General features: G+C 37.4%; 1 protein-coding gene across 1 annotated transcript; it reads right to left on the reverse strand.

The window, feature by feature from the left end:
• Window positions 1-1963: 1963 nt before the first annotated feature.
• On the reverse strand, window positions 1964-23712 carry LOC119878423 (serine/threonine-protein kinase SIK2-like). The gene is made up of 3 exons (XM_038589047.1): window positions 23534-23712; window positions 5430-5546; window positions 1964-2171 (listed from the first exon to the last, which is right to left on the reverse strand). Exons 1-3 carry the CDS (start codon window positions 23666-23668, stop codon window positions 1992-1994), a joined length of 432 nt encoding a protein of 143 aa, XP_038444975.1. The 5' UTR covers window positions 23669-23712; the 3' UTR covers window positions 1964-1991.
• Between the last annotated feature and the right edge of the window lie 256 nt (window positions 23713-23968).

Here is a 23968-nt window from a genome sequence, read left to right on the forward strand (position 1 = left end):
CAGAGTCTCTAAAGATGAGAAATGGGTGGGCCAGAAAAACTGGTTGAGAAACTAATGGCTGAGAGTTTTCTGGAATTGATGGAAGCTATATATTCACAGGTCCAGGAAGCTCAAAGAACAGAATCATGAAGAAAACCATACATATCATAGTGAAATCATTGAAACCAGTAGTAAACAAAAAACTATAAAAGCAGCCACGATATCAAGCCACATTACATACAGAGGAATAAAGAAAAAGAGGACAGCAGACTTTTTTTTCAGAAACAATGCAAATGGGAATACAGGAAGCAACATCTTTAAAGTACTGAAAGAGGAAAAAAAAAACCCAAATTAGAATTATATACCCAGTATAAATATCTTTCAAAAACAAAGATTTTAGACACACAAAAGCTGAAAGATTTCATCACCAACAGACCTGCATTACAAGAAATGCCAAAGAAAATCCTTCAGACAGAAGGAAAATGACACCAGATGAAGGTATGTATCTATACAAAGAAACGAAAATGAAAATGTGCATCTATATATAGGGATACAGCAATAATTTCACTAATAAATATGTAAGATTTTAAAAAATACTGCAATATCTTTAAAACATAATTGACTTTTTAATAAAAAATATTTTTTATTTATTTATGATAGTCATACAGAGAGAGAGAGAGAGGCAGAGACACAGGCAGAGGGAGAAGCAGGCTCCATGCATCGGGAGCCCGACGTGGGATTCGATCCCGGGTCTCCAGGATCATGCCCTGGGCCAAAGGCAGGCGCCAAACCGCTGCGCCACCCAGGGATCCCATAATTGACTTTTTAAACAAAAGCAACAACACTGTATTTTGTATTTTATAAAATAAGCATAAGTAAAATGTCTGACAAGAACATAAAAGCCAGGAGCTGCAAAATAATGGCATATTAAGACTCATGCTATATGTAAAGTGATGAATAATTACCTGAAGGTAGACTGTAAGTCAAGACTTGGACATGAATGTTCAGAGCAATTCATGTGTAATGGCCAAAATCCAAAACCAACCCAAATATTCATAGGAACAAATGAATGGATAACCTGGGGTATATTCATACAGTAGAAAGCTATTTACAATAAAACTACTTAGCAATGAAAAGAAATGGTATATTGATACAACAAAATGGATAAATCTTAAAACAATTATACTGAAAAATGCCATGCAAAAAAAAAGAGTATATGCTGTATGACCACATTTATAAAACTCTACAAGACACAAACTCATCTATAGCAACAGAAATCAGAGCAGTAGTTGCTTGGAGGTGAGGTGGGGCAAGATAGACAAAGGATATTTTGGGAATTATGGATATCTTGACCGTGGTGATGGTTTCTTTCACGTGTGTGTGCATGCGAAAGTGAATTAAGTTGTACACATTAAATAAAAGAAATTTATTATATATGAATAATTACTCACTAAGGCTATTTAAAAACCATTTTGGATTTAAATGTGCAGGTTAAAAACCAAAAGTGGTTAGACTACCTAAGTGTTCTGGCTCTGTAAGAATAAAAATATGTGAAAACTAGAACAAAATATTTGTAATTTTTTTAAGGGTTAGAATGGATCATAGAAACCAATTAATCAAAACCCTTCCTTATTAGGGATGAAGGAATCAAGTCCCAGAAAGGTATAATGACTTGCCCAGGGTCTCACAGCTATAGTCAGTATAATCAGTAGCTTACTAAAATGTATGAGCCAAAACAGAAGGGACTGGATTATTTCAGTCACCATTACGTCCCCTAAACCTACAACAATGCCTGGGACATAGCTGGAACTCAGTATTTGTCAACTGATTTTTCCCCTGGAAGGAAAGGTAAAAAATGAGGATAAAAGGAAAGAAAGTCCCCCTTGCAATAGCAGATGACAGAATTAAGCAATAGCTTTAATACCATAAACATCATGAACACAAGAGAATAAATTATATTCCACAGCTTTGTTTTACTGAATATTTTATTATATTGTAATGCTTAAAAATTTCTAGTTCATGTTGCCAACTCTTAAACAAGCAGGAAAGTCAATAGGAAATATTCCATTCATGAAGATTAGTGACATTTTCAAATTAAAAACAAATTTAAAGAATAGTAAATACTTACCAAAAATTTCTCCATTTTTGGCATATTCTGTCACAAGGTACAACATATTTTTGGTCTCCATTACCTATTGATAAATAATTCCACATTAGTCTGACAGGAAAGGATTGCAGTTCTATTATATTGCAGCTCAACATTCTATGGAGTTATTACATAAAACTAATAAAAGTATCAAATTTATGAATAATTCATAAGGTGGCAAAGTTTACAAGACAATAACTTTCTGCTAACACTTTTGTGAGAAATCTAGATCCTCACTTTTCCAAGTATGGTCCATGGACCAGCAACAACAGCAGCACTGCTCTGGCATCTGTTAGAAATGGAGAATCTCAGGCCCCTCCCCAGACCTGTTGACACAAAATTTCCATTTTAACAAATGGAAGATCAACTTTTTACCACCTTCTTATGGACTTTTCTAGCCCTTTGCTATATGGTAGACTGATTAAGAATAATAAAATAGAGCTCAATTTATCTAGCCTGTAGTCTAGATAATCTGGCACAATAGTATATTCCTCCTATTCTGTTGTAATATTATTACAAAGTACTGTTATTTTAAAAACATTGTTCAAAAGCTTCTTCCTAACTCCACTGCTGTACAGTTTTATTCAAATTAGTTTTTCTATGTTTAGAAAGGAAGCATGTCAGTGTCACAAACTTCGTATTTCAAACTATACTGAATCAAAAGGAAATTAATTTATAAGCTCAAAATGAGTGAATTTTAGATTCTTTGTAACATTATCTTTTTATGTACTGGCACATGCTAAGAATGAAAATTTAACTGCTGTCTACTGAAAAGGTGGAAATTAATTTTGCTTTAACATGAAGGTTTAAGACTATTCCCAATCAGGCCAGAAAACTAAGAGCTACCAACAACTGGAGTCTGAATAAGCTAAATAGTCAATTTAACTGCTTATTTAGCTCTAATAAAGATGGAATTATATGAATTACCGTAGTTTTAACCTCAGTTTGGCTTATAGTTCATCAGACTTCTAAGGATTTGGATTAGTTCCTTATAACTATCCTCTTTAGGAATTAAAAAAAAAAAAGCTTAAAAGGAGAAATACTCTGATATAAATATGACCAAAGAAGTCTGTAGTTTTAGAACTCAGGAACTGTTTTGAGTGGCACACCATGGTCTCTTATTCTAATGGTAATATTAATGGTCTCCAATGGTTTCTACACCTTTTTTTTTTAAGATTTATTTATTTATGATAGACATAGAGAGAGAGGCAGAGACACAGGAGGAGGGAGAAGCAGCTCCACTCCGGGAGCCCGACATGGGACTTGATCCCGGGACTCCAGAATCACGCTCTGGGCCAAAGGCAGGCACCAAACCACCAAGCCACCCAGGGATTCCCTGGTTTCTACACCTTTTTTTTTTTTTTATGATAGTCACAGAGAGAGAGAGAGGCAGAGACACAGGCAGAAGGAGAAGCAGGCTCCATGCACCGGGAGCCCGACGTGGGATTTGATCCTGGGTCTCCAGGATCGCGCCCTGGGCCAAAGGCAGGCGCCAAACCGCTGCGCCACCCAGGGATCCCTCTACACCTTTTTAATTGCAAGTCTCTATTAGTAACAAGTTGTTTAGCTAAACATGTATCACATATACATGTATGTGTATATACAAACACATATGCATATGTTTATATGAATATGAGCAGAGACACAAATTACATACTTGTGCCACTGTATAAACACATTATGTACATTATAGAATGCACACAAGAAGATAAATACAAAAAATAAGCGTAGGGTTCTAATATTTGCTTCTTATGCCCAAGGGACACTTGTGCTAACCCACGTGAGTGCACAGAATGGCGTGCCAGTATTAGCTCTGTGTGAGGAAAAAAAAAGCCCTGACCTGTAAGTAGCTCTCTATGGTGTAAATACTCCCACCAAGGCTGATTTTGAGCTGAATCGAAGAACATCTACAAATCTACCAATTAGTTCTTACAAGCTAGCACAGGCTGAGTCCAGCATACCACTGGGTGCATGCCTCACGCTATGGAGATCCAAGTCCTGGGCTAGCATACTATAACATTTTAGTTTAAAAATAGTTTTCCAATAGGGACATCTGGATGGCTCAGTTGGTTAAGCACTGGACTCTTGATTTTGGCTCTGGTCATGACCTCAGGGTTGTGAGATCAAGAAGCCGGTTATAGGCTTGGTACTGAGCATGGAGGCTGCTTAAGATTCTCTCTCTTCCCCTTCTCTTTCTCTCTCTTGCCTCCCCCCCCCGCCTAAAAAAAATAGTTTTCCAGTATAAAAATTCTAATTAGTGAATAGAAGTGTTTAAAAAATGTTTTGTATTACATATCATTCCTCAACATGAATTACTCTTTAAGAATCAGAGATGTTCCTTTTTTTTTTTAAGGTTTATTAATTTATTTTACGGAAAGAGAGAGAGCATGTGCAGATGGGGGGTGGGGGGCAAAGGGAGGGGGGGAGAGAGAAAGAGAATGAATCCCAAGCAGACTCTGTGCTGAGCATGGAGCCAGCCATGAGGCTGGATCCCACAACCCTCAATACCAAGACCAGAGATGAAACCAAGAGTCACTTAGCCAACTGTGACACCCAGGAACCCCAGAGAAGATCTTCCTTTAAAAAAAAAAAACACAGCTCACACTTGAGATGGGTACAATTTATTTTACAAAAATTGTATCTCAATAATTTATTAAAAAATGATTTTTTAAAAAATGACTCCTTTACTTTATCTGACAAAATAATCCAAACAAGATAAGATTTGGCTCTAAGTATTATAAAATATGCCACTAAGTAATATACTATTTTAACCTTTGTATTTCATAAAACATAAACAGTGTATTTTTTTAAATAAGCAAAACTGCCATATCCGCATTAATGGCATCACCACCAAAAGCCAACAGGGTTGAGCATCATCAATGCACAATTACAAACTTTTTTATTTTTATTTTTATTTTTTTAAGATTTATTTATTTATTCATGATAGACAGAGAGAGGCAGAGACAGAAACAGGCTCAATGCCGGGAGCCCGACGCGGGAATTGATCACTGGACTCCAGGATCGCGCCCTGGGCCAAAGGCAGGCGCTAAACCGCTGAGCCACCCAGGGATCCCCAATTACAAACTTTTTAAATTAAATAACTTAGTCTGAGACAACTTAAAATTAAGCTACTAGTTTTTTATTTCCTAATTTTTTACTTATAGAAAATGTGTGTGCTCAGCTTAATAAAAACCATTAATTATTCTTTTTTTATTGACTAAGAAAACTAACACAAAAGAGAAAAATAAAGCAAATGAAGAAACAGGTAGTGAGAAGCATGGAGTGGAATAAGGTTACATCTTACCTGATAAAGTTTGATGATGTGTGGGTGGTCTAACATTTTCATTATTTGTACTTCTCGGTAGATTTTCTCAAGGTTCACTGCATCCAGCTGAGATTTATCAATTATTTTTATCGCCACCTGTGTCCCAGACACAAATAAATATAATTATTATGATGGTTAACATTTTCCAGTTAAGAATCTTTTGTATATAGGGCACCTGATACTTTGCCTGTAAGTTCCTAAGACAACAAAAATACTTCTATTTTTTTAATTTTTATTATTTATTCATTCATGAGAGAGAGAGAGAGAGAGAGAGAGAGAGAGAGAGAGAGAGGCAGAGATGTAGGCAGAGGGAGAAGCAGGCTCCATGCAGGGAGACTGACGTTGGACTCGATCCCTGGTCTCTAGGATCAGGCCCTGAGCTGAAGGCGGCGCTAAACCGCTGAGCCAACCGGGCTGCCCCCCAAAATACTTTTTTTTAAAAAATTTTTATTTATGATAGTCACAGAGAGAGAGAGAGAGAAAGAGAGAGAGAGAGAGAGGCAGAGACATAGGCAGAGGGAGAAGCAGGCTTCATGCACTGGGAGCCCGATGTGGGATTCGATCCCGGGTCTCCAGGATCGCGCCCTGGGCCAAAGGCAGGCGCCAAACCGCTGCGCCACCCGGGGATCCCAATACTTTTAATTCAATGCTCATTCATTCAACAAGTACTTCTTAAACATCTATCACATGTGAGGCACTGTGGTGATTTTGTTTAGGAGTATCTTCAGTGTGCTATAGAGAATAACCCTGCAGAGTTACTTTAATAAAACATATTTCTCTTTTAGTATAACTGTAATGTTTTACCCCACTTATAAAATGAATAAAAGCTCAGCAGTGCCAACCAGTTATCTTCCTGCTGCAAAGTACCTGTAAACAAATGATCAGTCAAGTAGAAAGCAGTTTCTGCTGTACTGAAATATAGCTTTTCTAGAAAAGCAAGTGATAGATTCCAAAGAATCTAGACATAGCTTTTGGCAGGGGGTGAGGGGAGGGGGGGAGAGTTAAATATAAAGTATTAAAATCAATTTATATGAAAAATAGGGGATCCCTGGGTGGCGCAGCGGTTTGGCGCCTGCCTTTGGCCCGGGGCGCGATCCTGGAGACCCGGGATCGAATCCCACGTCGGGCTCCCGGTGCATGGAGCCTGCTTCTCCCTCTGCCTGTGTCTCTGCCTCTCTCTCTCTCTGTGACTATCATAAATAAATAAAAAAAATTAAAAAAAAAAACAACAAAAAGAAAAATAGCAAGTGGATTAAATTTAAGTTTTTATTTGAGAGAGAGTGAGAGAGTGCATGCACACGAATGGGGGTGGGGAGGGGCAAAGGGAGAGGGAAAAGCAGGAACCCAAAGTGGGGCTCAAACCCAGGGCCCCCCCATCATAACCTGAGCCACGCAGGTGCCCCTAAACTTTGTTTTAAAAATCAAAGTGCAAAAACTCATCTGTTAATAATTTGGTAATTTGTGACTGGGTGACGGGCACTGAGGGGGGCACTTGGCGGGATGAGCACTGGGTGTTATGCTATATGTTGGCAAATTGAACTCCAATAAAAAAAATTTAAAAATATATATGTATAAAATTTAGTAATTACTCTAGCTTCTGACTTCCATAAAAGAATCTGATTTAAAAATGTGGCCTCTTCCTATAGTAACTAGATAGGAACCCAAACCACTCCAAGGTTAATAACTTGAAGGGACTGCATTTGAAGGTGAATAACCAGGTAGTCAGGGATCAAGAATCATGTACCTTTTTCTATGCAATCAAAAAAGAAATAATTGGGATCCCTGGGTGGCGCAGCGGTTTAGCGCCTGCCTTTGGCCCAGGGCGCGATCCTGGAGACCCGGGATCGAATCCCACATCAGGCTCCCGGTGCATGGAGCCTGCTTCTCCCTCTGCCTGTGTCTCTGCCTCTCTCTCTCTCTGTGTGACTATCATAAATAAATAAATAAATAAATAAATAAATAAATAAATAAATAAATAAATAAATAATTTTTTAGAAATTGTAGCTATTTGGTTAGGAAATAAGCCATTCTGATTTAAGTAAAATTTTCAGATCATTGGGAACCACTCAAACTTGATTATAACAATTTCTGAAGAAACTCTAAAATGTACTTCACATTCTACCAAAAAGGATTACAAACATAATAAAAATTATCTCTACACAAAAAATGAGTTATCAATTATTGCATATGCTATAATAGTTCAATACTCCTAAAAGGTATCCAAGGCTACAGGACTCAGCTTATCAATTCACTTAATTCCTTCAGACTCCTGTTTATACATTTAGTTTTTTTCTTCTTTCCTATGGCTGCTTTGTCCTTTGTTGTTACCTCTTAAAGCTCTACTGTAAGGTTTATTTCTTACCAATCTCTATTTCAGCTTATTTTCTTATTTGAATTAACTGTAACCCAGACAAGAACTCAAGATTCCCAGGAGAAATAAGATTACTAAACACAATGCATGAAATTAAATTTATTGTCTAAGAAGAAAGGGGGTAAGTCCTTCTCTAGACAGTAAAATACATAGGTTTTGTGATATTTTCATTACATTTGATGGTATTTAATTCCATAATCAAAATATTCTAGAAAGTAAAAGGTGCTAAACTTTGCTAGATAAGGAGACTGATCAATATTGTACTTGATATTAAGGACATTACTGGACTACCTCAGCATTTATTTAAATTTAAATAGATTTAAAGCACCCCCCCCAATTTTATGATACAATATTATCAATTACTTTAGGTAAAAGCTGCCAGACAAAAGATACGTGTATATTTTAACTTCCCCAATATTCCATAGGAAGGTAATATGGAATTTCACAAACATGCTTATTTTGAAGAAAATATCTTGCCCTCCAATTGCTGGAGCATGTCTAGATATCTCATCACTAACAAAAAAACTTTTATAATGAAATGGGTCAGAACCAGCTAATAAATAGAAAAAGAGTATCTTGGTTATCATATCTTTAACATTATAATGTTACAAAGAAAAAACTTAGACCCTCGATTCCAATTTTTTTTTTAAAGATTTTATTTATTTATTCATCAGAGACTGATTGAGAGAGAGAGAGAGGCAGAGCCACAGGAAGAGGAAGAAGCAGGTTCCACGCAGGGAGCTTGATGTGGGACTCGATCCCAGGTCTCCAGGATCACGCCCTGGCATGAAGGCGGGCACTAAACCTCTAAGCCACCCCCTCAATTCCAATTAAAGCAAGGTATACCAAAACTCCATACTCTTTTGAAACCTTGGCCTCAAACAATAAAAAACTGAAAAATACATAAATTATCTAAATAAGCCTTAATAATAAGCCATAAATCTCATTATTTAAATTTTCTCAACCAAAAAAATCTGAAATGACAAAATCTAATTCTTCTATTTTATCTTCTAAATGTACAGACCACAAGTTCATATACTTGTCTCTTTACCCTGCTATCCCTTGCTTATAAGGATTATGAAAGAGTAAAGCACACTAAAGAAAAAGCAGAGCATGTGTTAATGTGTTCCTTTTTTAAATTTTTATTTATTTATGATAGTCACACAGAGAGAGAGAGAGAGAGAGAGGCAGAGACATAGGCAGAGGGAGAAGCAGGCTCCATGCACCGGGAGCCCGATGTGGGATTCGATCCCGGGTCTCCAGGATTGCGCCCTGGGCCAAAGGCAGGCGCTAAACCGCTGCACCACCCAGGGATCCCTAATATGTTCTTTTTAATAGGACTTTTATTACTGTGGTGTATCACACTGATTTGCAGATGCTGAACCATCCTGGCAGCCCAGGAATAAATCCCACTTGGTTGTGGTGAATAATCCTTATAATGTTCTGTTGGGTTCTATTAGCTAGTGTCTTGGTGAGAATTTTTGCATCCATGTTCATTCAAAATGCCATCAACATTTTTCACAGAGCTGGAACCAAAAATCTTAAAATTTTTATGAACCGTAAGAGAACCCAAACAGCCAAAGTAATGTTGAAAAAGAAAACCAAAGCTGGAGGCATCGCAATTTCATATTTTAAGCTGTATTACAAAGCTGTAGTCATTAAGACAGTATGGTACTGGCACAAAAAAACAGACACACAGATCAATGGAGCAGAACAGAGAATCTAGCAATGGACCCTTGCCTCTACAGTCAACTAATCTTTGACAAAGCAGGAAAGAATATCCAACGGGAAAAAGACGGTCTCTTCAACAAATGGTGTTGGGAAAACTAGACAGCCACATACAGAAGAATTAAACTGGACCACCTTCTTACACCATACACAAAAATAAATTCAAAATGGATGAAAGACCTAAATGTGAGACAGGAATCCATCAAAATCTAAAGAACTCAGGCAGCAACCTCTTCGACCTCAGCCACAGCAACTCCTTGCTAAACACATCTCCAAATGCAAGAGAAACAAAAGCAAAAATGAACTACTGAGACTTCATCAAGATTAAAAGCTTCTGCACAGCAAAGGAAACATTCAACAAAACTAACAGGCAACCTACAGAATGGGAGAAGATATTTGCAAGTGTCTTGAAAGATAGAGGGCTAGTATCCAAGATCTATAAAGAACCTATTAAACTCAACACCTAAAGAACAAAAAATTCAGTCAAGAAATGGGCAGAAGATACGAAGAGACATTTATCCAAAGATGACAAATGGCCAACAGACACATGAAAAAATGCTCCACATCACTTGGCATTAGGGAAATACAAATCAAAACAACGAGATACCACCCTTGCACCAGTCAGAAGCAAAGATGTGGACAAAGAGGAACCCTCTGACACTGCTGGTGGGAATCTCAATCTCAGAACCCTGAGATCATGACCTGAACTGATCTTAAAGAGGCAGACACTTAACCGAGTTCCCCAGGCACCTCAAAATTGAGTATTCAACCTCAAAAATTCAAAAATATGTTGAATTAAAAACAATAAAATACCTAATAATGTCATTTAAGTTATATTAAGAAATATCATTTCCACTGATATTCACAAAGATTAAAAGGTAAACATCCTTGTGAGGTAAGGTTCAACAAGATGGCCACTTTTATACACTGCTGGTATGACAATAAAACAGGTTATAATTTTTCTGAAATGTAATTTGGCAATTTCTACCAAGAACCTTAAAAATCATCCATCCTGGGATGCCTGGCTGGCTTAGTCAGTAGAACATGTGACTCTTGATCTCGGGGTTGTGAGTTTGAACTCCACACTGGGTGCAGAGATTACTTAAAAATAAAAATCTCCAAAAAAATTAGGTTAAAACAAAAAGTTATCCATCCTGAGGGAGTTTGGGAAGATGGTAGAGTAGAAGGATCCTGAGCTTACCTTGTTCCATTTATATACCAAGATAACAGCCACATTAGTGCAACTAACTCTGAAAACAACCCAAAGACCAGCAGAAAAATCAATCAAATTCACAAAATAAAACGATGTAAAGAAGACCATGACATACATAAATTTTGTGTGCATGGAGGGTAAAGGGTAAAAATTTAGTGCTTCTAGAATGGGTTCAAACTTAAGTAACCATCAACTTACTATAGACTGCTATATGCAGGAGATGTTATATATGAATCTAATGGTAACCATAAATCAAAAACCTATAATGGGTACACAAGAAATAAGTAGAAAGGAATCCAAGCATAATATTAAAAAAAACTATAGGGAAGACAAGAAGAAAGGAAAAAAGAATAAAAACAATCGTAAAACAAGTAACAAAGGGCAGTAAGTACCTACCTATTGATAATTACTTTAAATGTAAACAGACTATTACTCCAATCAAAAGACACAGAGTGACTGAAAAGGATAAAAAAGCAAGACCCATCTATATGCTGCTTACAAGAGACTCCCTTCAGACTTAGAAACACATCAGATTGAAAATGGAGTGATGGAAAAAACATTTAATATGCAAATGGAAGCAAAAAGATAGATAGGGTAGCAATACTTATATTGGACAAAACAGACTTTACAATACAGATTAACAAGAGACAAAGAAGGTCACTACATAAAGAGAACAATCCAACAATAAGATACAACAGTAAATATTTATGCACCCAACATGATAGCAGCCAAATACATAAAGCAACCATTAACAAACACAAAGGAAGAAATCAATAGTAATACAATACTAAGAGATTTTCACACACACATCAATGGATAGATCATCCAAACAAAATCAACAAGGAACAGTGGCTTTAAATGACACTTTGGACCATATGGATCTAACAGATACATTCAGAACATTTCATCCCAAAACAGTGGAATACACATTCTTTTCAATTCCATATGGAACACTCTCCAGAAGAGATCACGTGTTAAGCCACAAAACAAGTCTCAACAAATTAAGAAAGACTGAAATCATACCATGCATCCTTTCTGACCACAGCAGTATGAAACTAGAAATCATATGCAAGAAAAAAATCTGGAAAGAACACAAATACATAGAAGCTAAATAACATGCTACTGAACAATAAGTGGGTCCAACAATACATCAAAGAGGAAATTAAAAAAAAATAGAGACAAATGAAAATAAAACAATGGTCCAAAATCTTTCAGATGCAGGAAAAACTATTTTAAAAGGAAAAATTATAGCAATACAGGCCTACAACAAGAAGCATGAAAAATCTCAAACAACCTGACCTTATACCTAAAGGAGCTAGAAAAAGAACAAATAAAGGCAGAGGCCACAAGCAAAATAGTAGTAGTAGTAATAATAATAATAATAATAGTAGTAGTAGTAGTAAAGATTACAACATAAGTAAATGAAATAAAAAAAAAGTAAATGAAATAAAAACTATAAAAACAACAGAATAGATAAATGAAACTAGGAGCTGCTTCTTTGAAAATATCAACAAAACTGATAAACATTTAGCCAGGCTTAAAAAAAAAAAAAAGAGATGACTCAAATAAAATCAGAATTGAAGGAGGAGAAATAACTATAAAAAGTTTTATGCCAACAAATTAAATAACCTAGAAGAAATGGTTAAATTCCTAGAAACATATAATCTTCCAAAGCTGAATCAAGAAAAAGTAGAATATTTAACAGAGTGATTACTACTAATGCAATTCAATCAGTAACAAAACAAAAACAAAAGCCTCCCAACAAACAAAAGTCCAGGACCAGATGGTTTCACAGGCCAATTCTATCAAACATGTAGAGAGTTAATACCTATTCTTTCTCAAACTATTCCAAAAAATAGAATAGGAAGGAAAACTTCCAAATTCATTCACAGAGACCAGCATTACCCCGATACCAATATCAGATAAGGACACTACAAGACAAAACAAAACAAGCAAAACACCCTACAAAAACTACCAATATCTCTGCTAAGCATAGATATAAAATACTCGATATATGAGCAAACCAAATCAAACAATACATTAAAAAAATCATTCACCATGATCAAGTGGGATTTATTCTAGGGATGTAAAGGTGGTTCAACATTCACCAATCAACATGATATATTAACAAAAAAAAATAGGTAAAACCATATGATCATTTCACTAATGTAGAAAAAGCATTGGTGAAGTACAACATCCATTCGTGATAAAAAAAAATAATCTCAACAAAATAGATTTAGAGGGAACTACTTCAACATAATAAAGGCCATATATGACAAACCCACCACTAATACCATACCCAATGGTGAAAAACTAGGAGCTCTTCTTCCAAGATCAGTAACAGGACAAGCATGTCCACTCTTACTACTTTTATTCAACATAGTACTAGAAATTCTAGCCACAGAAATAAAAGGCATCAAATTGGTAAGGAAGAAGTCAAACTTTACTATTTGCAGATGATATACGTTATAAAGAAAACTACAAAGACTTCACACACAAAATATATATATATATATTAGAACTGATACATGAGTTCAGTAAAGTTACAGGATATGAAATTAATATACAGAAATCAATTGCATTTCTATACACTAATTAAAAAATAGCAGAAAGAGAAATTGGGAAAACAAACCCATTCACAACCATATCAAAAAGAACAGGGTACCTAGGAATAAATTTAACCATGGAGGTGAAAGATCTATACTCCAAAAACTTCAAAACACTGACAAAAGAAAAACTGAAGACAACATAAACAAATGAGAAGATATTCCATGTTCACAGATTAGAAGAATCAATATTGTTAAAATGTCTATACTACCCAAAGCAATCTACAGATTTAATGCAATCCCTATCAAAATACCACTAATATTTTTCCACAGAACTAGAACAAAAAATACTAAAATTTGTATGGAACTATAAAAGACCCTGAATAGTCAAAGCAATCTTAAAAAAGAAACAAACAAAAACAAAGCGGGAGATATCACAATCCCAGACTTCAAGATATACTACAAAAGCTGTAGTAATCAAAACAGTGTGATCTTAGAGTAATTATCATACTCTTGTATGGTCAACTACTCTACAACAAAGGAGGCAAGAATGTACAATAGTGAAAAGGTGGTCCTTTCAACAAATGGTGCTGGGAAAACTGGACAGCTATATGCAAAGGAATGAAACTGGATCACTTTCTAACACCATACAACAAAAAAACCCTCAAAATGGATATAAGACCTAAATGTGAGACCTGAAACCATAAAAAAATCAGAACAGAGCACAGGCAGTAATTTAATTTCTCTGACACTGGCCATACCAACATTTTTCTAGATAAGTCTCCTTTAGCAAGGGAAACAAAAGCAAAAATAAACTATTAGGACTACACCAAATAAAAAGCTTTTTGCACAGCAAAGGAAACCAACAAAAAACCAAAAAGGCAATCTACTGAATAGAAGAAGATATTTGCACATGATATATCTATGAAGAGGTTAATATCCAAAATATACAAAAAACTCATACAACAAAAAAACAAATCAAATGAAAAATGGGCAGAGGATCTGAATTGACCTTGTTCCAAAGATGACACCCAGATGGCCAAGAGATCCATGAAAAGATGCTCAACATTACTCATCATTACTGAAATGCAAACCAAAATCACAATGAGTTATCAACTTAAACCAGTCTTAACAACTAAGATCAAAAAGACATGTAACAGGGATCCCTAGGTGGCGCAGCGGTTTGGCACCTGCCTTTGGCCCAGGGCGCAATCCTGGAGACCCGAGATCAAGATCGAGTCCCACGTCGGGCTCCCGGTGCATGGAGCCTGCTTCTCTCTCTGCCTCTCTCTGCCTCTCTCTCTCTCTCTCTCTCTGTGTGTGTGACTATCATAAATCAATAATTAAAAAAAAAAAAGACAAGTAACAAGTATTGATGAGGATCTGGAGAAGAAGGAACCTTCTTGCACTGTTGTTGGGAATATAAACTGGCAAGACCACTTGTGGAAAATAGTATAAAGGTTCCTCAAAAATTAAAAATAGAAATACCATATGATCCATTAATTCCACTAATGAGCATTCATTGAAAGAAAACAAAAACACTAATTCAAAAAAATATGTATGGAGTCATGTTTATTGCAGCATTATTTACAATAGCCGAGATATGGAAGCAGCCTAAGTGTCCATCAATACTGTGTATATGTGTGTGACACACATGCATGTACATGCACACACACACACACACACACACACACACGCTGGAGTATTATGCAGCCATTAAAAAGGGTGAGATTAAGGGAAAAAGGGGGTGAGATCATGCCATTTCAGACATCGTGGCTGGACCTAGAAGATACTATGTTAAGTGAAATAAATCAAATTGAGAAGACAAATACCATATGACTCCATTCCTAAGTGGAATCTAAAACACACACACACAAATGAATAAACAAAAAACAGAATCAGACCTATAAATACAGAGAACAAATTGATAGTTGCCAGAAGAGAAGGAGGTGGGGCACTGGGTGAAGTAGAGAAGGAGATACAGGCGTCCATTTCTGGAATGAGTAAGTCACAGAATAAAGGGCACAGTTTAACAAATATAGTCAATAATACAGTAAAAGCAACATCACGGGACAATGTAACAGGACTGATGGCTACACTTGTGGTAAACACCTTATAATGTATATATAATTTTTGCAAAGCACTAAGTTGTACACTTGAAAATAACGTAGAATTGTGTATCAATGATACTCAAATTAAAAAAATTAAAAACAAAAATAGAGCACACTGTGATGAGCACCGAGTAATGTATAGAATTGTTGAATCATTGTAGAACTTAAAGTAATATAACGCTGTCATCACTCATCTCACTTAGCCTGAGGAATCTATTTCTGAGAATTTTTTTTAATTGAAATTTGATTTGCCAACACATATAACACCCAGTACTCATCCCATCAAGTGCCCTTCTCCGTGCCCATCACCCAGTTACCTCATCTTCCCACCCACCTCCCCTTCCACTACCCTTTGTTCGTTTCCCAGAGTTAGGAGTCTCTCATGTTTTGTCACCCTAATTTTTCCAACTCATTTAAAATATTTTTTAAACAAAGATTTTATTTTTTAGATTTTATTTATTTACCCAAGAGAGTGAGCCCATGAGTGGGGGAGGGGCAGAAGGAGAGGGAGAAGCAGACTCCTCGCTGAGCAGGGAGCCCAACCGTGAGGCTCGATCCCAGGACCCCGGTGTTACCACCCGAGCTGAAGGCAGTCACTTAACCAACTGAACCACCCAGGGGCTCCCCTGAGAAATTATTTAAAGGAAATCTGAAATGAGGGTTAAGACTTATTTGTAAATATATTCAATGAATATTATTTATAATATAAAAATAGAAACAAGTGGTAATTACATGAATTACAGTAAGCTTATGTTATGACTGTTACACAGCTATTAAAATAGTTTTTTCAAAAAAATAGTTTTTTCCTTTTTTAAAAAAATTATTTATTTATATATTCATGAGGTGGGGGGGCAAAGACATAGGAGAGAGAGAAGCAGCTCCATGCAGGGAGCCCAATATGGGACTCAATCCTGGGACTCCAGGATCATGCCCTGAGCTGAAGGCAGACAGACGCTTAACCACTGAGTCGCCCAGGTGTCCCTAGAATAGTTTTTCTTAATAATACAGAGGATTGCTTAAACGAAAATATTAAATTAAAAAAAATCAGTGTTTAAGTGCAGTCTCAACACGAGGTAGGTATATAAGAAGACCAGGAAAAACTAGATACAACTATGACAAAAATGTAATCTGTGGGTGAAAAAAACTGTAGATTATTTTACTTTTCTGCTTTATAGGTTTCTGTGCAATTTTTCTTCAACAAGCATGAATTACTTTTCTAAAAGGAAAAACAAAAAATGAAGTTATTATATTTATCAAATATGCTAACTTCTCTATTTGTGAAATATTAGTCATTTTCATTTTATTTTCTAAACTTTCTATAAAATGGCTATATTTTCTAAAATTTAAATATTAATGAAAAGACTACTATAAAGGTTTCCAACAAAGTAAAACACAATACATGTAAAAGTAACAACATATAAAATGCAAATTTGTACCGAAGACAAGGGTTTAACTGTATGAGCAGAAGTGAAAGCTTATGATGACAGACAAAAGATACTTTTTCTCTTTTCAAAATGCAATTTAATGGTAATGTTATCCCGTCTTTTTGATAATTTAACAAAAGTTGTTTTTTACTTCTCATTAAAGAAATATTCATCTTATGCATTTAGAGAAACCACACATACAAAAGTAGCTTTGGGGGACTTTATAAGGAAGTTACACAATAAGAACAATATTTCTATTAAAAAAAATCAGAAGGGATTAACATATGTTTGCCATCTCAGGTAACAGTTGTTTCAGTGCTATTTACCAGTAATAATACTAATTGTACACAGTCTTTCTAGAGTACCAAAGAGCATTATTCTTATCATACAATTAGATCTTCAAGATTAAACACTAAATGTACTTTACAAGCTTATACATCAAAGCACGTACATTTTGACAAGTCAATGTGACTGAGCGGTTCTTCAAAGAAAGGGTTTCTGAAAGCAGGGAAAGTAAATAGTAAAACTAACATGGAGTTCTCTAGTTATCTTCTAAGTATAAATAAGTTAGAATCCAATTTAAAATGGATTGTTATTATTTATTAAAAAAATAATTTATTTGAGTGAGAGACAGCATGAGCAAGGGAGGGAGGAGGCAGAGGTGAGGGAGAGAGAGAATCTTAAACAGACTCCCTGCTGAGGATAGAGTTTAACTTGGGGCTCAATCTCAGAACCCTGAGATCATGACCTGAACTGATCTTAAAGAGGCAGACACTTAACCGAGTTCCCCAGGCACCTCAAAATTGAATATAAGAATCTATATAATGCAATAAATTCTCAAATTATATACTTAATCTGACTTTTCCAATGGTGGGTAAGGAAAAGAGACTGAAGAAAAGGTTAATGTCATTACATTTTTAGATCCATAGAAATTGAACCAAGGATTAAGACTATAAAAGAAATGATTTAAAAAACTCTATCTTTAAAATTATTTAAGCATATCATTAATGACAACCCAATTTAAAAAATGAGCCAAAGGACAAAAAAAGCAATTCACAAAAGAAATAGTCGTCTTATAAAACCATGCAATCAAAATAAAGAAAAATGTTAAATCAGAAATGTTAATTAAAATAAAAATTATTTTCCCCTATCAACTGGGAAAGATTTTAAAAATAATATTCCTGGTAAATTATTTCTTCCTGGTGAAAATTAACAGATACAACATTTCTAGAGGATAATTTGGCATCTCAGACAGTATGATGTAGATGTAGGGACATATTTATTGCTTGACCCAGGAATTCTATCGCCAGGGGATTACCCTGAGGGAATTACAGATAAGTGCACAAAGACACACACACACACACACACACACACACACACACAAGAACACCCTCTGAAACAGTGCCTTAGAAAGAGAAACAGCAAAATAGAGAAACGATCTAAATGTTCCATAGTAGGAAACTGATGAAATAAAATACAATCATATGATATGTAAGAATGCTATTTAACAATGCTCTAGACTTTTTTTGTTTGTTTGTTTGTTTTAACCCGGGGAAGTGTTAACACATTAAGTAAAAAAAATTAAGTATAGATGACATCAAATTCATTACTGACACATACAATAAATGTGAATAACTAAGAGGCTATGAACCAAATGTTAAATAGTGGTGATATCTTGGTCTGAATGGTAGCATTAAGGATATTTATTTTCTTGAGTTTTTCAACAATATCTACAATGAACATGAATATTTTTTTAACTGGGGGGGGCGACTCATAAATACTATGTTTATCTTAGAGAAGACTTAAATTTTAGCATCATTTTTCAGTCTAATTCCTCCATCATTTATCACTTTAACTGTTTAAAGTATTTTAAAAATATATTTGAAATGAAGAGTTTCTGATGAAATCCCCAAATATAGCTGCCTCTCGTTCTTCTAATAATCTCAAACTGGATATAGGGACTGTTTCTCCTTGAAGGTTGAGAAACCATTCCCCATAAGTGTTCTGTATAAAGGCATATTAATACATTAAAAACATTTTTTTCAAAAATACAGAGGTAGAAGAAGAGGTCCTAGGTATACTATATAGAAAAGAATGGCATATTCATGAATTTGTGGAATCCATTTGGCTCCAAGAAGTTGACTCTATCATCAGCACTGGCCCATAAGTCAAATGTCAGCATACGAATCCAGGAATGGAAGCCAGTTTCAGTTATTTCCAAATAAATGTTTTTCTTAATTGCCAGATATTCAGAATTTCCCAGTGGAATTAAAATCAGAACGCATTAAACTCTGTTAAAGTTAAAAATTTCTACAGAATATAAAAATTTACACAACTCTTATTTTGGATGTTTGTCCCCAACCACTCCCCAAAAAGAACAGATCCTTTTGAGCAATATTTAGCAGAATAATATGACAAACATTACTTGTCTGGAGTGCCAAGAAACTAGACAACAGTTTCTCATACAGCACATATATTTCAGGACAAATACAATTTTCACTTCAACACACTATAAAGACCATACACAGACCCAGATACAAATAATAGCGCTTAAGTTATCTGGTAACCAGTCCTTCTGTTGTACATAGTATAGCTGCTTCTTAAAATATGGAATATTTCAGAGCATAAGATTAATACCAAGACTAGTGAGGAGTCCTAAAATTTTAAAGGAAGATATAAAATTCAAATGTATTAAAAAATAAGTTCTCTTCTTCAAGAAACACTGTAATCAGGGTATAAATTCTTTTTTTGTTGTTTCTACACTTGCTCTAAAATGCAATTTTGATACTTTATTTGGAAAGCTTTAAAAATACTTACATTTTAAGGTAGCAAAGAATTATGCCTAAAATTAAAAGCCCCAAAATACACACAGAAAGCTTTTCAGTGAACAAAAGCAGTTTTCAGAATGTTCTTGCTACCAGTTTTTGCATCCAGGTAATTTCCTTTCTAGGAATTTGCCTCTGAATTCCACTCCTCCTTTCTGACCCCTCCCCCAGAAAAAACTGCAGACATAGAGTTACATATGCAAATGTTATTCACCCAAATTATTTACCATAAGTGAAAACTGGAAATGTTCAATAATATGAAAACTGTTCAATAAGACAGAATTCATCTACAAGGTAGAACACTATGCAGCTATTAAAAAGTTTATAAAGTTGTATGTAATACAACTGCTTTATACAGCATGTAAAATATGCTATAAAGTGGAAAAAAGCATGCAATTTATATAAGCGTATGTGGTATGTGATCTCATCTATGGAAAAAAATATTTTTTAAAAAAAGACTAGAGGGAAATATGCCATGAGAATGATTTACTCCGATTGGTGGAGGAATTGCACATGTACTTTTTGTGCACTGTATATTCTTCTTTATGTTTTCTACAGTAAGACTATTTCTTTAATAGAAAACAAAAGCAACTCAAGGGCACAAATGGCTTTTTTGGAATTTTATTTGACAAATCCAACAAAAAACTAGCCATACAATTAGAAGGAAAAAATTCTTTGCTAGCACTGTTTTAATAAAACACTACTCAAGGACACTCACAGCATAGCAAAATAGCAACCACTATTGCCTAAAATAGTTTAACAGTCTAAATGCTATTATTCTTTTCCCATTATGCTAATTTTATAAAATTAGCTACTCTAATTCATAAACCAGAAACCAACACTACAAAGCTTTTCTGAAGTATTATATTAGGAAGCTGGATTCTTCCACCACCTGCCTTCCCTTTTGTGTGCAAAATTTACATAGAGATCCAACATGAGAATACAGCTTCAGATGATGATGTAATTATACTTCTTAAACAATCAATGTTAAGCTATTTGATAGATTAGACCAAAATGAAGATCTCTTTTTGTGTACTGATTTTTCTTTTCCTAAAAGGCAAACAGTCTTGGATCTCCCAAGCTCTGTAGAAAATACATCATTCTTCAGGGATTGGGAAGAAGAGACAGAGAGAGCCAAGTAAAAATAACAAGGTCCAATTGTTTACCACACAGACATTTATACTAAGCCCTAAAATTTGCGTTGGGTTCAAACATAGGGGGAAAAAAAGCCCTCTAAGTTTTAAAACACAAACTTATATTGATCTTAAACCATACTATAGTATATTGAAGAAATTTCTATAAAAAGTATAATCATGGTATTTGGCTGATACTGCTCTTCATGCCACTTGAATTGTTTTCACTCTAATTACTGTAGTACGTTCAGCAATGAGAACCTAAAATAATGGTAAATAAAACTTTAAGGTTTCCATTAGCCATCTTAATTATATAGTATTTGAGGCAGTTGTATTTATTGAAGACAGAAATATTTATCCAGTCAATGAGTGAAGATAACACTGCTTTAAAAATCCTCATTAATAGTGTAAGAAACGAATGTATCGGTGCCATTGCTAAACAATTCTTAATGCAAATTACCACAAAAGTTTACAGGGCAACTTTGCAAAACTTGAGATCTACGAGAACTTTTCTCTTCATTAGTTTCCCTATTTCCCTCATTCCCTCTCTTTAAAATTTAAACTTTAAAATTTCCATTCACAACCAAATTACCAGAAACATTCACCCATCTCAAATTCACATTATTTCTTTCACATGTTTTCTTTTGAAAAGCAAAGGGAGACAGGTTCTATGGACTAGAAATTTAGCTTTTAAAGTAAATCATTTTACACATATATACCGGGATCTGAGCCATCTTTCACGATCTGACCCGTGCCTTCAATATTACAAATGCATTGATCTCAGGATCTGATAGCCAAACCACGGCACTACTCCGCAGCGCCCCCTAGCTCCACCAGATATATCAGTTTAAAAGGGACTGGGTTTGAACTGTCAACCTCAAGAGAAAGTGTCACTCATTTCCAGCTCCACCTAAACAGCTTTAAATAGATAACTTATTATCTATATTTGACCTAATAAGGAACAGCCGAGTTAATTAAATCTCGCGACCAATACAGATAAAAGCCGATGAGGAAAAAAAATTATGAACTAATGGGTTTGGAATTCACCGACATAAAAATGTTCCAAAGTTCTGTAGAAGCTTTCTTTAGTGCACAATTTGCTTGATTTTTAGAATCATTAAGCAAGGACTCATAAAAATACACATTAAAAATGCCTTCTTTGAATGTAATTTATGGGGAAATAGCATGGCATTAGGCCATGGTTCTTTAGAGAAATGGAATCAATTCCTTCATTTTTAGAAATGCTGGGATCAAGATTCAGTGATCTCACTACAGTCACATTATTTATCATCACGAACTTAGTATAATTAGTAAGAATGGTAAAATTCGTGAGAGAAAATTTGTGACCTTGGTCCTGATGGTATATAAAAGAAGTCGGATTTGAAATACCTCACCGTGGGGGGTGGGGGGGCGGGCAAAAAGTGAAGATGACACAGTAACCTACGCCCCTGCTTTTTGGAAATGGATTCCTTCACATTAAGCAAAACTTTCAAGAACCACAGCAGCAAAAATCACTGAAGTTTCCAAATGTCCTTCACCTCCCACAGCCATTCTGAAAATCCATTTCGTAGGTTAGTGCATATTCAAACTGTAGCACATTCGCACGAATAAGGGGAAAAACTGAGTAGGATGAAAACTGGGGGAAAGGGAAGAAAGAGGAGAGAGAGAGAGAGAGAGAGAAAACAACAACCCGAAAAGGGACGAAACTCCAGAACAACTACACTAAGGCAGGGTAGAGTACATCAAAAACACAAGGTTTTATTCTAAAGAATGGTTTTGTTTCTACTGTTTTCCTGAAGTATTTAATTTGCACGTCTTAAAATAGAGACCCTGAGGAGAGCAGCTTGAGGCAGTGAAAGGAAGGGGGGCGGGTTAGGTAAGAAGGGAGACTGGGGAGGAAATCTGTACGGTGCATCAGAATGTGCCGCGGAGTGGGGGCTGCCGGATTCAGCGCCAGGAAGCAGCTTGAGGGCTCTAGGAGTAGAGACGCAGGATCGAGGTGGCTTAGGGAGCGCGTGTGCGCCGCCAGGACGCGCACCTGGTAGGGGCGACCCGGGCGGAGCGAGACCCAGCCGCCCGCTGTGCCAACGCAGAGATGACCATCCTAACCCGTTCTATTGTCTGGAGTATTAGATGGAAAAGCCTCAGGCGCGGGATCAAGCCCGCCTGACACCCACTCCGAGACGCTGTCGGGCAAAAGGAAGGAGAGGAGATGGACAATGGCCGTCCGGGCATTCCCGGCCACCGGGGCCCCTTCCCCGCGGGGCCCGGGAGAGGCGCCGCGCTCACGGGGGCGCCGCAGTGCCCCGTCCCGGGAGCCCCGGAGCCCGGGCGCAGCCGGCCCCTCGCCGCGCGGCCCGGGAGCACCCGCGCCCGCACTCCCCTCCCACCCCACCCCCCGCCGAGAGCAGGGAAGACGCGGAACTTGGGCTCCGGAGCGGAGGCCACAGACCGGGTCACGGCCCGGGTGGGAGGCTCGGGGAGAAATTCCGTGCGGCCACCGCGGGCGGCGCAGACAAGGCGAAGCCCCGGCCGGGCGGCCGGGTGGCCGGGTTCCCAACCGGACGACCCCGGGTGCGGGTGCGGTGCGGTGCGGGTGCCGTGCCGGGCCCCGCGCCTCCCAGGCCCCCCGCCGCCGCTAGAGACCCAGCCGTCCGCCCGCACCCGCCCGCCGCGGCCGCCCCTCTCCCCCGGACGCCCGCCTCGCACTCCCGCCGAGCCCCGGGCCGCACCTCCGTCTTGGTGATCCGGTGCCGCCCCAGCTTCACCACAGCGAAGTTACCCTTGCCCAGCGTGCCCTCGATGTCGTAGAACCCCACCCGGACCGGCCCGCGCTGCAAGTGCTTCGGGCCATCCGCCATGACCATGCTGGGCCCCGCTGCTAGACACGGCGGACTGGAGCGCGGGCGGGCGGGCGGGCGGGCTGGCGGGCCGGCGGCGCGGCTGGGCTCCGGCGACGCCGCTCCGCTCGCTCCCTCGCTCGCTCCCTCCCGCTCGGCTGGGCCCAGCCAGGCGCGCGCCGCCGCTGACGTGCGCCGACGTCAGGGGGCCGGGGCCGGGAGGCGGGGGCGGGCCCGGGCCTCGATTGGTCGCCATGGCGACCGGAGCCCCGCAGACGTCGGCGGCCGGGAGGGCGGGCGCGGGGGGAGACGGGCGGGGCCTGGACG

This window comes from Canis lupus, unplaced genomic scaffold (genome assembly GCF_011100685.1).
Source record: "Canis lupus familiaris isolate Mischka breed German Shepherd unplaced genomic scaffold, alternate assembly UU_Cfam_GSD_1.0 chrUn_S1601H1791, whole genome shotgun sequence".
Classification (NCBI taxonomy): Eukaryota; Metazoa; Chordata; class Mammalia; order Carnivora; family Canidae; genus Canis; species Canis lupus.

What these genes read in the sequence shown, in the direction of transcription:
- LOC119878423 (XM_038589047.1), bottom strand. Translation starts at nt 23,668, where the DNA reads ATGGTCATGGCGGATGGCCCGAAGCACTTGCAGCGCGGGCCGGTCCGG. An exon ending in ACCGGATCACCAAGACGGAG is followed by an intron (nt 5,547 to 23,533) that starts GTGCGGCCCGGG and finishes TCTGGGACACAG; the next exon opens with GTGGCGATAAAAATAATTGA. An exon ending in ACATCATCAAACTTTATCAG is followed by an intron (nt 2,172 to 5,429) that starts GTAAGATGTAAC and finishes ATTTATCAATAG; the next exon opens with GTAATGGAGACCAAAAATAT.